This window comes from Rissa tridactyla, chromosome 22 (assembly GCF_028500815.1).
Source record: "Rissa tridactyla isolate bRisTri1 chromosome 22, bRisTri1.patW.cur.20221130, whole genome shotgun sequence".
NCBI lineage: Eukaryota > Metazoa > Chordata > Aves > Charadriiformes > Laridae > Rissa > Rissa tridactyla.
In genome coordinates, this window is record NC_071487.1 from 4,369,407 (window position 1) to 4,382,879 (window position 13,473).

General features: G+C 60.0%; 1 protein-coding gene and 1 long non-coding RNA gene across 5 annotated transcripts in view; one reads left to right on the forward strand and one right to left on the reverse strand.

Moving 5' to 3' along the window:
• Nucleotides 1-14: 14 nt before the first annotated feature.
• LOC128900553 (uncharacterized) lies at nucleotides 15-2,824 on the forward strand. The gene is made up of 3 exons (XR_008463311.1): nucleotides 15-641; nucleotides 1,734-1,988; nucleotides 2,411-2,824. It is a non-coding gene; the product is annotated as an uncharacterized LOC128900553 (long non-coding RNA).
• A 1,514-nt stretch (nucleotides 2,825-4,338) lies between these two features.
• ADAMTS10 (ADAM metallopeptidase with thrombospondin type 1 motif 10) overlaps nucleotides 4,339-13,473 on the reverse strand; it is a 79,521-nt gene continuing 70,386 nt past the window's right edge. For all 4 annotated transcript variants that reach the window (XM_054181767.1, XM_054181769.1, XM_054181770.1 and 1 more), the window contains 10 exons: nucleotides 11,878-12,011; nucleotides 10,886-11,009; nucleotides 10,261-10,341; nucleotides 8,678-8,841; nucleotides 8,125-8,251; nucleotides 7,030-7,159; nucleotides 6,632-6,836; nucleotides 5,927-6,103; nucleotides 5,055-5,211; nucleotides 4,339-4,668 (listed from right to left, as the gene is read on the reverse strand). In XM_054181767.1, the coding sequence (XP_054037742.1) occupies nucleotides 4,559-4,668; nucleotides 5,055-5,211; nucleotides 5,927-6,103; nucleotides 6,632-6,836; nucleotides 7,030-7,159; nucleotides 8,125-8,251; nucleotides 8,678-8,841; nucleotides 10,261-10,341; nucleotides 10,886-11,009; nucleotides 11,878-12,011 (1,409 nt within the window). In that variant the 3' untranslated portion in view covers nucleotides 4,339-4,558. The remainder of the gene's footprint in view (nucleotides 4,669-5,054; nucleotides 5,212-5,926; nucleotides 6,104-6,631; nucleotides 6,837-7,029; nucleotides 7,160-8,124; nucleotides 8,252-8,677; nucleotides 8,842-10,260; nucleotides 10,342-10,885; nucleotides 11,010-11,877; nucleotides 12,012-13,473) is intronic.

The following is a 13,473-nucleotide window of genomic DNA, read 5'->3' on the forward strand; positions in this document are numbered from 1 at the left end:
GCAGACAGGTGCTGCTGGTGCCGGGGGTCACCAGCCTGGGGAAGGGGGTGGGCGCCGGGTCCCCCTGCAGGGATGCTCAGAGACTCTGCAAAACCCAGTCCCCCCCCCCCGCCTCCCCGAGGTGACAGTTTGATGTGTCCCCCTCCAGGGGTGGCCAGTCACTGCTGGGGGATGCTCTGCTTTAAGGCGCTTTTAGGAGCGAGATGCTTTTGATGCTTTTGGTTGCTGCGTTTTTTTTTTTGTTTTTTTGTTTTTTTTTTTGTTTCCCAGGTCTTTTGAAAGAAAAAGGCCACATTGGAGGAAATGTTTTGGCGAAGCCATTTCAGAAAGCCCATCGCTGGAGCTGTGGGGGGGGATGAGAGCGGGGGTCCCCACGAGGCATGGCCACGGCGGCGCCCCCGGGGCGACTGCAGCGCCGCGGCTCCTGCGCACGCATGGACCCAGCTTCATGCCACAGGCCTGGTGTGCAAACCCCGGCTCACCGCGACGGTGCCACCACGCTGACCCCAGGCTGTGCTTGAAGAAGGGAATCCATCCCGCTGAGAGGTCCCGGCCCCATCCGAGACCCTGCCAGCGTGGGCACAGCTCCTCGGAAGCGGCCAGCCCCCAGCAGAAAGCAGCCAAGATGGCAAAGAAAACAGGTATTCTGCAGCGGGAAGCCCAGGGCTGAGCACAGTCAGAATCATGGAATCATGGAATGTGTTGGGTCGGAAGGGACCTCTAAAGGCCATCTAGTCCAACCCCCTGCAGTGAGCAGGGACAGCTTGAACTGGATCAGGTTGCTCAGAGCCTCATCCAGCCTGGCCTTGAATGTCTCCAGGGATGGGGCCTCCACCCCCTCTCTGGGCAACCTGGGCCAGTGTCTCACCACCCTCAGGGTAAAGAACTTCTTCCTAATGGCTGATCTAACCCTGCCCTGCTCTAGTTTAAACCATTGCCTGTTGTCCTGTCACTCCATGCCCTTGCAAACAGCCCCTCCCCAGCTTTCCTGGAGCCCCTTTAGGGACTGGCAGGGGCTGGAAGGTCTCCCTGGAGCCTTCTCTTCTCCAGGCTGAACCCCCCCAGCTCTCTCAGCCTGTCCTCCCAGCAGAGGGGCTTCAGCCCTCCCAGCATCTCCGGGGCCTCCTCTGGCCCCACTCCAACAGCTCCGTGTCCTTCCTGTGCTGAGGGCTCCAGAGCTGGACACAGTGCTCCAGGTGGGGTCTCACCAGAGCAGAGGGGGAGAATCACCTCTCCGGATCTGCTGGCCATGTTTTTTTTTGATGCAGCCCAGGATGCCATTGGCCTTCTGGGCTGCGAGTGCACATTGTTGGCTCATGTCCAGCTTTTCATCCACCAGGACCCCCAAGTCCTTTTCTGCAGGGCTGCTCTCTATCACATCGTCCCCCAGCCCGTATTGATAACGAGGGTTGTCCCGACCCAAGAGCAGGACCTTGCACTTGGCCTTGTTGAACTTCATAAGGTTTGCTCAGGCCCACCTCTCCAGCTCGTCCAGGTCCCTCTGGATGACATCCCGTCCCTCTGGCCTGTTGACCGCACCACTCAGTTCTCCACTGCCACGTCCCCCCCACTGCCACTGCTGCAGGAAACCCGTGCCGGCTCCACCAGCACCCAGAGCAAGGGCTGGCCGTGCCGGGAGCACTCAGTGCTGCACAGTCCACCCTGGCACCTGGTATGGCCCCATCGGGCTCTTCCCCGATGACACTCACGGGGTCTCTCCCCACCTTTTCCAGCGTGGAGGCAGCACAGCAGCGCCAGGAGGGGGGTCACGCTGCAGCCACCATCCAAGGCCAACACACAGCCTGCGCGGGGCACGTCTCTCACCAGCAGAGTTTGCAGAAGACAAGAGGATCAAAGCGTTCCTGAGATCTCTCCTCCTCAAATGAACCTGTTCTAACCTCGGCCCTGAGCCTTTCAGGGCAGCGCCGGGGGGAACAGCTGGGACAAGAGGGGGCAACACTTTGTCAAGGCCAAGCACACAGGACCAGGTGAGCGCCCTTAGATTTTGAAATTGCCTCTCTCGTCTCCTGACTACCAGCTCGGTCACTCGCAGCTGGGTGAGAATCACAGAATCACAGGCTCATGGAATGGTTTGGGTGGGAAGGGACCTTTAAGGGCCATCCAGTCCAACCCCCTGCCATGAGCAGGGACATCTGGTTCCTCGGAGCCCTGTCCAACCTGGCCTTGAATCTTCCCAGGGATGGGGCATCCACCACCTCTCTGGGCAGCCTGGGTCAGGGTTTCACCACCCTCAGAGTAACAAATTTCTTCCTCATCTCTAGCCTAAATCTCCCCTCTTTCAGTTTGAAACCATTACCCTTTGTCCTATCGCTACAGGCTCCACTAAAGGGTCTGTCCTCTGGTTCTCCAGACCACGAGACACGGTGCAAACCTTTGTGTCAATCCCCAGGGTGACCAGCCCGAGGGACTCAGGGCAGCACCAGCAGTGTTTCGGTCCACAGACATCTAGATCTTCAACCAACCTTTCCCCTAAAATCCCAAACCACCATTACCAACACGGGGCCTGTGTGCCCGGCGGGGCACAGCCAATCTTTGAGGGGTCTCCAAGGGGAAGCCTGTTCCTCCATGCCATGCAGCAGCTCCGGGCGAATCTCCACCTCTCCGACCCACTGCGGTTACTCAGGCTGCAGGGAAAACCCTCCCCTGCTGCCCAAAACCCTCCTTCGACGTCAGCATCATGGTGTGGGGCTGCCCAGAGCCCAGGAGAGAAGAAAGAAGAAACTTCTCTGCCGCTTGAGAAACAAGACTGGGACCAGAAGCTGTGCCCGGGATCGTAGCTACTCCTTTATTATAAATCATGCCGTTACGTCGCTCCTCCTCAGAGTTAGTATGTTAAACATTTTTCATTATATATATATCTATATAAAAAGGTGAAAACACCCCCTTCCCCTCACCAAAATGTCAGAACGGAGCATGGCACCAGGAAGGAAGACAAATGAAGGCCCCGCTCCACAGCCAAACGGGATTTGCCGAGCACCAGAGAAGCTGCGATCGGCTGCTGAGCGGGTGAGGATAGAGATGGTAGAGGAAGACGTGAGGGCTGGCAGGGCGGAGAGGTTTGCTCCAGGGAAAGAGGGCTGTCCGCCCCCCTGCACCCTACAGATGACCCCCAAGGGGAACAGAACATGGCTTTGGACAAGATTTCTCACGTTTGTGATGCAGAAAGGCCTGAAAATAATAATAATAAAAATAACGATAACAAAAAGAACACGCTTTGTAGACTGGAAATTCAGCTCTCCTCTGCAGGCGGCGGTGGCCCGTGGAGAAGCCGTGTGTCGGCCCAGATTTGGCTGGGAGGTGACCTGGAGGGATTTCAAGCCTGCTCTTTTCCCATCATTGGAGGTCTCCCGAGGGCAGAGGAGCGGGTGGCACCGGGACCGGCACCCCGCGGCCCCAGCGGCGTGCAGCGAGGCCGCTTTCGGAGGCAAAGCACCTTTGGAGGCAAAGCACCTTTGGAAGTAAAGCACCTTTGGAGGCAAAGCACCTTTGGAGGCAAAGCAGCCGTGGAGGCCGTGGCGTTCCCTGGGGAGGGCCCTGCCAGGAGCAGGCAGACTGGTCCCGAGCCACGGCTCGGCAATGGGGACACTGTGACCAAGGCGGTTTCGTCCTGCATCCTCCTTCGCTTTGCTTCCTGCAGCCCGGCACATCCTTGACACCCCTTAAGTGACTGCAACCCCGAGCACGGCTTGGCCCTGACCTCAGCTCGTGCTTCCAGGTGTCTCTGGAATAAAAAACTGTCATAATAGTGACAAGGGCTTTAGGGAAAAATAGGGGGACACCCCAATCAAAAGTAGGTTGTTAAGAGAGTTTGAATAACCCCCTTTCCCAGTTAAACTGGTGTCACCGCTCTGCTCACGGAGTGACCTGCTCTCCGTCCCCTGCCGCGTGTCCCAAGGTGACCGGATGCAAACCAAGAAAACAAAATCCCTGCTCCAACCCCGCTCCCCACAGCAGCTCATCTTCATCCATCGCCCAGAAGCCACAAGCCACGCTTGTCACCCGTGGCACCTGAAACCTCCTCCCTGCCTCCCCCGGGGTCCCCGAGGGAAAGGCAGCAGCCCCCGGCGCGCTCAGCCCCCCCCAGGGATGCCCCACCGCGGACCGCGATGCCCTCGGGACACGGGCGCGGAACAGGACGAGGCAGGAGCGGGGCGAGCGGTGCCGCTGCGGTGGCTGTCTCGGCGCCTGCAGGACCTGGGTCCTCTACTAATAAATAACAACGTCAGAATTTCAAGTAATGTCCCTGCTGCCGCGCTCTGCCCAGCTTCTCCCTCTCCCACCGCCCATCGACTGGCTCCTGTCGTGCTGGGCGCTGGCAGTGGTTTAACTGGGAACCTGCCGTTGTGAAGCTCGGGGGCGAAGGGTGAGTGTCTTTGGGGGACGGGTTTGGGTGACGCCAGCTCCCACTGGAAGCACGACCAGTGTCTGTGTTGGACCCAGGGGAGATTCCCGGGGCGGAGAGGAAGGGCCCGGCTCGGCGGCCGCCCCCGGCGTAGCTTTTGCCTTCCAGTTTTCCCACGGGGGTCACGCTGTGTCCCTAGTGCCCCTGGCACGTTTTACAGCACATCTGTCGGAAGTAGGTCCGGCTGCAGAACTTGAACTTCAGGACGAGCGGGCAGTAGGCCACCTTGTTCACATCCTTGCACTCTGGGTGGGCGACAGAGGGAAGCAGGGTTACGGCTGCCTCGCGGCGAGGAGCCCTGGGGGCGACTTCTAACCCCCGCTATTGCTCCGCAACCTCCTTTTGCACCCCGATGCCCAGCTCCGCGACAGCCAGGAAGCAGCAAAGATGCCGCTGAAGAAGGTACTGGGAACCTCCTTACTGAAAGCCTCTCCTCGCCAAGGTGCAGTTACTTCATTTATCAGGGTCACGGCATGCCATTCTGGCTGGGGACCAGTGGGGACAGCATCAGGTGTCCCCATGAGAGCCTCGCCCCACAGCACAGCACCTACAGCCCAGCTCCGGTGTCCCTGTACCACGTAACCCTCGCAGTGCTCCGCGTTTCCCCCCCGCGTCCCCCCGTCCCCCTCACCTTCAGGGTTGTCCGTAGGTCCCGACTCGCACTTGGTCTCGCACTGCTGCATGCCGGGCGGCTGCAGGCTCTCCATGCAGTCGCTGGACGGCTGCCCGGTGTGAGCCAGGCACTGGACGGACCTTCTTTGCTGGCCAAGGCCGCACTGCGCCGAGCACTGCCGGGAAACAGGACAGCATGGAGCTGCGGTGGCCACCGTGGCTTTAATAACGTGGGGGGGAGAGGTCACGGCCATGTCTGAGGAGGTGCAATGGGTGCTGGAGGAAGTCGTCCCATCCCTCACCCGCAGCTGCAGGGACCTCACCAGTACGGCTGAGCGCTGAGGCCCCGCTTCCCAAAAAGCTTGGTTTGAACGTCCGGGACTCAGCGAGGGGCTCTCACTCCAGCCCTAAATCACCGGCCTTTCCCAGGCCTCCCGCAGCCCGATGTCACCCTGCAGCTCGAGGGGTGTTAGAGGGAAGGGAGGACTGTCAGCATCACCCCACTGCAGGCACCGGGCTGGGCCGTGGCAGGTGGACCAGCAGTGGTCCCGCTTGCAGCTGGCCCAGCCCACCCACCTCTGCAGCCCATGGCTCCCACAGCCCTGCTGCCCCCCCAGATAACCATGGGGGCCCCTCCAGTGACTTCTGTGGGGCCCTGCTAGCCCCGGGAGACTCCATGGGTCAGCTGTGCACTCGGGCCACCATCCCAATGGCCTCCTGAGCCAAGTTGGGGCAAAGAACACCACCCTGGTGTCCTGCTGCCCCCCAGATAGCTGTGGTGGCCACATGGGGTTCTGCTGGCAGGTAAAAGCCTCAAGTGCAGTAGGATTTGAGGGGCTGGGGAGATAGAGTCTTCTCCTTCAGTAACCCCACGGGAAAGATTGTCCCTACCTCTCCCCACTCGCCAGTCACCCAGCGCGGCGGTGGGCAGCGCCGCAGGTTGCACCTCATGCTGGTCGGGGGCTTGGAGCCTTCGGAGCACTGGGAGGTGGGCAGCGTTGCGCTGTGGTCACCGCTCTTGCAGAGGACAATGCGGTGGCGGAAACCTGGCCCGCAGCTTGGGGTGCACTGCCAAGAGAGGACACGCACGGTCGAGATGAACGGCGAAGAGCTGAGAGGGGCAGCATCGGGTGTCCCCACCTTGTCAGTCTCCTGAGCTACGAGACCATTTCCCACATTACGCCCTCCATGGCCAGCAGCCATCAGTGATGCTCTGGCCTAGGGACTGGCTCCTATGGACCAGTGCCATCGGAGGGGTGAGGTACAACGTTCAGCACTTGGAATCGTGGAATCACAGAATGTGTTGGGTCAGAAGGGACCTCTAAAGGCCACCCAGTCCAACCCCCTGCAGTGAGCAGGGACAGCTTGAACTAGATCAGGTCGCTCAGAGCCTCATCCAGCCTGGCCTTGAACGTCTCCAGGGATGGGGCCTCCACCCCCTCTCTGGGCAACCTGGGCCAGTGTCTCACCACCCTCAGTGTAAAGAACTTCTTCCTCATGTCTGATCTAACCCTGCCCTGCTCTAGTTTAAACCACTGCCCCTCGTCCTGTCGCTCCATGCCCCTGCAAACAGCCCCTCCCCAGCTTTCCTGTTACCTCAGACCAGTCCAGGGCGACCCACTCCGGAGGGCACGTCTGGTTATTGCAAGGTTCAAGCATCTTTGGCCGCGGATGGGTGCAAGAAGCATCATCCAAGGTCTTCTCCTCGGTGGCAGAGATCTTACGCTTGCAGAAGACGCTGCGTGTGCGGACACCTTCATTGCAACTTCGGCTGCATTCAGACCAGTTCCCAATCACCCAGCTGGAGACAGGTAAAACAGCAAAGCTTGCAAGGGGCACGGTGGTCAAAGCTTGTCCCCCGTTCCTACTCTGGCCACAACCTCCCAGGCAGCTCTGGTTGAAGCACAAAGTTCCTCCACATCTCCCGTTCCCCTTCCTCCACACTGGTTTTTCCACCCACGCTCCCTCGACCTGCTCCGAGCGACGGTACTCACGCCGGGGGGCAAGGTTCGGTATTGCACGGCCTCTGCCGCTCTGGCATTTTGGTTTCAGGGCTACAAAAATGGTTGAAGACAGTTGAGCCATCGGCAAGTTTCTTGCATACCACAGATTGGATCTGGTTGCCTGCCAAAAATAAAAGAGGCGAGGGGGAAAGAGAGGAGGACCCTGAGGCCCTGAGCCAGGCTGCAGGGAGGAGCCCCACGGCTCTGCTCCCGTGTCACATTTGAGGGGGCAGCCACTTGCCACCGCACCTCGTCAAGCCGGAACCTACTTCTCTATCTGTAACCAAGGCCTCCTTTGCCTCTAACATCTCCAGAAAAAACTGGATGGGGTGAAGGCTCACCAGCCAGGGCAGGACCCGGCAGAGTTTGCGGAGGACGGAGGATCGAAGCGTTCCAAATAAACTCACGTCCTCAAATAAACCTGTTCTAACCTTGATCTTGGGACAGTTTCAGGGCAGCACTTGGGGGAACCGCTGGAACAAGAGGTGGCAACACTTTGTCGAGGCCTAGCACGCAGGACCAGGTCAGCGCCCTTAGCCTTAAACAGGGCACATGATTAAGGTTTGCTTTTGAAACTGCCTCTCTCTTCTTCTGAATATCAGCTCAGTCACTCGCAGCCAGGTTCTCCAGAGCCATGAGACGTGGTGCAAACCTTTGTGTCAACCCCCACGGGAGCCAGCCCAAGGGATCCAGGGAAGCACCAGCGGTGTTTCAGTTCACAGACGTATAGATCTGAAGGCCAGAGGGGCTGTTGCAATCGGCCAACCTGTCCTGCAGCGCACGAGTAAATGAATTCCAAGTGTATCATGCCACCTCCCATCACCTCTACCACCTACACCCGTGGTCCAGCCGAAGAACGGTGGCCAGACTGTTTGCCCTGACGCTGCCCCCAGGACCGTGGTGACTGACACCAGCTCGTAGGCGGCTGAGCGCAGGGTGGGAATATGTAGAAACCCGAGAGCTCCTTTGGAGCAAAGCAGATGCTAACATCTGTGCGCTGTCTCACGTGGCCTAGACCCGGCGCGTGGGAGTCACAGGAGAGCAGACACGTGTCCCCCCCTCTGCCGACACAGGCTCAAACCTCACCCCCTGCACACAGCACCGAGCATTTGGTCCACGGGGTGTAGTGCCAGGAATACTGGTTGGAGGCATCCCTGCCGACGGGCGCGTTGAACTTGTACCGGATCCCCTGCAGCTCCGTCCGCACAAGGACCTGCGGAGAAAGGCACCACCGAGGCATCAGTGCCACCATGCGCGTCACCGTCTGAATGGCTTCCCGCGACCTCAGCGTGCTCTCTAAAATCCAGGGCAGCCGAAATCTCCCCCCCCCACTTCCCTTTCCAGGCCCTTCCAGCGTTGACGGGGCAGCCACCAGTGATGACAATGGTGCAGCCATGAAGGCAACGCTATCAGAAAACAAGCTCCGCGCACTTAAAGATTGAATTGTTCCAAAGCCTGGCAAATTAGGGAGGGAGACCTGAGAATTTAGCCCAATTTAATTCTGATATCTGTGTCCGTTTACTCCAGCTAACGAGGACAGGGGCTGATTAGCTCCAATTCCCATGTTGTCACAGCAAGGTCTCTTTAGCCCAGCCCAGGCCCACACCAGGTGGGGGCACGAAGGAACCACGTTACCAACCATGACAAAGAGGGTGATGTTGGTGGGTCCCAAGGCCTCCAGAGACTCAGGCTCCTCTGGGGATCTCCTGTAGTGGAACGTGGTGCCTGCGATGTCGAAGCGCCGCGGCGGGTCGATGGAGAGCTTCCCGTTGATGTAGTACTCGCCGCTCTCCCCTCTCAGCGCTGCGAGGACGGGGGAGCAAGCGTTAGGAGAACGGCTGAACGCACCCGCATCCAGCTTCGGCCGGGCGCTTCTCATCTGGCAGGCTCAGAGCACGGCTCCAACCGGGGGTAAATATCATCAGCCTCATTCCACGGGGAGGGAATAGATGGGGCAAATAAAGTCGATGCCTGGGTCAGGGTGACACAAAAGTCACTAGCAGAGGTGGGACTAACGGAGCCATCGCCTTGTCTCAGCCTGCCCGCCACTTCACTGTGGGAGGATGATGCTCCGGGGAGCTCGGCGGCCTGCCCGGGGTGGTGACGGGGACACTTGGCAGCGTGACAGGCTGTAGCCATGAAGCCAGGCTCAAATCCAGCTGTGCAAACGGGGTCTTGGCTGCTGGGGCTACTGGAGGAGGCTGGTGCCCAGGAGCCTGGCTGTGGTTGCCCAAGCCAGTCGCTAGAGGGGGGTCGGCTCGCTTGCTCCTTCCCGCTCGCATTCCCACGCTCTCCCCGCTTGCTCCCTGCCACCAACACCGCGCTGGCACCCTCACTCCTGCGCTTGCTGCTGCCAACCACCCCATTGCCATGATGCCCTGGGGCGGGGAGGGTGCTTCCTACTGCTGAGGATGGAGGATGCTCCCTCTGGGCTGCAGGGACAGATCCTGGAATGGGAGAATTGGTGGCAGCGGTCGACAGTGATGTGATCTTGGGCTGTGCCTCCAGTGCACACCAGTCTGGACAGACACGAGGAGTCCCCAGTACACGTGGGCTGGGCGGGGAGGGATTTCGGCATCTCTGAACCCAGCAAAAGGGATCTGGGCTGGGGGGATGCTGTCAGGAGAGCCCTGCTGCAACCTCCCACCTGTGCCGGCCTCCGGGCAGGCTCCTGCTCCTGCAGAGCCACTGCGGAGGCACCCGACAGCGAGCACGCAGCGAGCACCCCTGCCCACCCCTCTGTCATCACTGTCCATCGCTTGGAGGACAGAAAGAGAAGACAAGGGGAAAGAAAAAAGCCCGTTGTATAAATGAGCCACCGTCTGGCTGGAAAATCAAGCCCAAGGAAAATGTGAGCAGGTTTATTTTTAATCCCCAGCCCAACATGCTGGCGGAGGGGGGAATGCCAAGGAGCCACAGGCAGCGCCAGGAACGGCGGGGTGTGGGGTTTGCGCAGGGTTACGCTGCGGAACAGTGAGCGCAGGACGGAGGCAGCGCCGCAGCGAGACAGGGGCTGCGTGGGCCACGCTGACACAGCCCACGCTGGCCTGGGACACGCTGCCTCCCTCTGCCCCCAACCCCGAGCTGGGACCCCCAACCCTGTCCTCTGCTGCAGTGGGAGGTTTTCCTTGCTGGGCCTTTCCCACGCCCTGTGAACCGCAGGGTAATGGCAGACGCAGGGGGGTCTGGCTGGGATTCCAGTATTCCCCAGCCCCATCTCACCTAGGTAGTTGATGGAGAGGTTCAGCTCCCGGATGTCGATGTGGACGGAGCCCTTGGGAATCTGGATCACCTCCTCGTAACCTAGGAGACAACCCGGGGCCGCCGGTGAGCAGTGATGCTCGGCCTCCGAGCCCAGAGCTGACCCTGCCCTGGGCTGGATGGGAGCGTGTGCCGCCCTGTCACCCGCGGGCTGAACGCTAAGCGAGATGCTGGCAGCGCAGAGGTGTTCGCTCAGCCACCCACCGCAATTAAATGGAAAAAGCCTGCCAGGCCAGTGGCTTGCTTGCTGGCAGTGCGGGCTGGGACCGGCTGTGCTGGGGAAGTGCTGTGGAGCTGGGATCTCCACGGGCACCTCCACGGAGGCTGGAGGGCAGCGGGAGCTGGGGAGGAGGGAAGGAGCTTGGTGCTCTGTGGCAGGGACTTGGGTGCCAGCGGTGGCTGGGGCACGGCTTGGTTGGTGAACGGGAGGGATCTGCTCCCTGCTTGGAGTCTGGTCCTACCCTTTGGGGTGTTTCTCTGGGACATGCCCCTGCCCGTCCTGCGCATCCCCAGGAGCAGGTGAAGCTGAGGAGGGACTCGAGGGTGGGTGACACCGGCTGCACTGGCCGGGCTGCTTGGTCCCTACCTCCCTCCGGCAGGGACTGGTTGAAGACGCCCTCAATGGTCTCACAGGAGCTGCCATCTCCCCCACACACGCGACACTTGTCCTCCTTTGAGTCAGAGCCCAGGACACGGTCGCAGCCCACGTGCTGGAGGAAGGAGCAGCAGGGAATTAGCCATCCTGGTGGGGCCGTGTCCTCCCCACACCTGACCTGTGGCATCCGGGGGAGCCCGTCCCTGGGCTCCACCTCGCTCCCCTCCATTGCACCGTACACCAGGAGATGCTCAGCAACATCACCTCTGCCCAGCCCCATCTTTCTGCCACCTCTCTCCAGGGACAGCCCTGGAGGGGCTCTCTCCAAGGCTGGTGCGGGGGGACATGGGCAGAAATCCTGTGTCTGCGGGACGAGGCAGAGGTCAGGGTGCCCGCGCTGAGCTGGTGGAGCTGCAGCAGCCCAAGGAGAGCTGTGCCCCCACAGCAACAGCATCGCGACAGCGAGCCCACGTGAAGCCTCCGGCTCTGCCCCGCTGTCACAGTACGCGGGCTAGTGGTGGGTCACCAGCATGGCTGTGGCTACCTAAGGCGCAATCCTCCTTTTGTTCCACAGCATATCAGCCCCATAGAGACAAAAAGATCCCAGAGACACAGGAGGGGAGACAGAGAGAGGCAGAGAGGGAGCCTGTCTGCTGGGAGACATTCGCCGCTCCCATAGCGCCTTCTTATAATCAAACTTTCATAGCCCTCCAGATCCCATTTCAAGGGAAATATCAAGTGCCTGGGGCTACATGGGCTGTAAATGCAGAGGCCCATCGCTGACACAGGCCAACGTGGCACTCGGTGCACGGAGAGGGGACGGGCACAAGCCCAGAGGTGGATGTGCTCCTGCTCCCACGGGTGAACCGGGTGCCTGGGCGGAGGGATGCCCGTGTGGGCAGGTGGAGGGAGATCCCCCTGCCTGGGGGGTCTGCCCTTGCCTGCCCCCCCGGCCCCGAGCCCATCCCAGACCCCGGCAGCACCTTGCACTCCCCATTGACGCAGATGTCGTTGGAGTCCTGCCGGCACGGTGTCCCGTCCACCACGGCTGCGGCTCGTTCTGTGTAGAAGTTGAAACCCTCGGCCAGGCAGTTGAGGGAACAGGCTTTCACACCCCCTGGGAAAGAAGCAGAGGCTCAAACGGTGCTGCCAAGGAGGGAGAGGAAAGATGTAGAGAGCCAGACCTGGGTAACAGCTGCCTTACCCTCAGCCCCCCCACGCCTCTGTCCTGCTGCCGGCACCCAGGAGGATGTCCCTGCTGAGCCAAGGGACCCACAGAGGGACCCAGACACCCTCCTTATTGATCGGCACCGAGTCAAGGCTCTCGAACTGGACCCCAACACATGATGAGACATTGTCCCTTCTGCACAGCCTGGGAAACACAGGCTATATGTGATGGGGAAGGAAACAAACTGGCTTGTTCTTATCTGGTGTTGGTCGCTCCTGGGTCTCCTGGCATGTTACAAGGGCTGTCGACACCCTTGTGCCCATTTTACAGACAGGGAAACTGAGATAGCAGCTCTTAAGCAACTTGTTCAAGGTTTTTCAGCTACTAGACCAGAGCAACCAAGTTTTTCAGCTCCTAGACCAGTTACTAGGACAGAGCAACCATTTCTTGCTGTTCAAGACTGGCGGATACTGAGTCCTTCACAGCAAAGATGACAACAGCAGTACGAGGACAAAGGGGAAGGATGCTTAAGTTGTAGCTAAAATATCTGCTTCCCAACACCCCTTGCCAAAGCACTGCCTAAAGAACAGAGGCTGGATATCTGGATACTGGCTTACAGTGCCTGGGAGCAGGACGTGGGACTGGTTATGGAAGGAGACACCTGAGCAGAGCAATTTTCTGCCTCCTGCCATTGGGTTTTATCAAATGCTGGTGCAGATCGTGGCGTTTGCTGCCTTTACTGAACATCCTGAGGAGACCCAACCGCCTGCAGACCCTGGCAGAGAGACAGATGCATGCCTGAAATTTGGCAGTTCCCTCCTGCAGGCACCGGCAACAGTCATGAGCCGCGTGCCAGAGCTGGGAAGCACCTAGGTCGGGAGGAACCAAAATCTGCAAAACTTGCAACTTGATACTGCACATCAAAGGGGCAGATGGAGGGGAGGGGTGGCCCAGCTGTGCCTGGGAGCACCCGAACACAGCTGGGGGGGGAAGAAAGAGCAAAGCCAGGAGAGGGAGGAACAGGAGGAGACACGAGCGGGGAATTCAGCAGCTTGGAGGCATGCTGTCGAGCAGGATGCCTGGGCAAGCCCCTAGAGAAGGCGCTTGATCAACCCTCCTTCTGGAGAGCCACCACCCTCCGCAGCACCCCGGGCTGTCCCCCACCTGGCGAGGGAGCTCCAGGGTCACCAAGGGGGACAAGTGACCTCAAAAACTCACAGCCACCTAGCCACGGCATGCCTGGAGCAGGCTTGGTCCTGGACCAGGACAGAGCACATGTCTGTCCAGCCAGACCTCAGGTGCAAAACCTCACCAGCAAGGTAAGAAAACGGGAGTCACCAGGGAGCCGCGCTGGCTGCGGGATCTCCCAGCTTGGAGAGGCCGCGCCATCAAGCCCAACCAGCAACCGCAC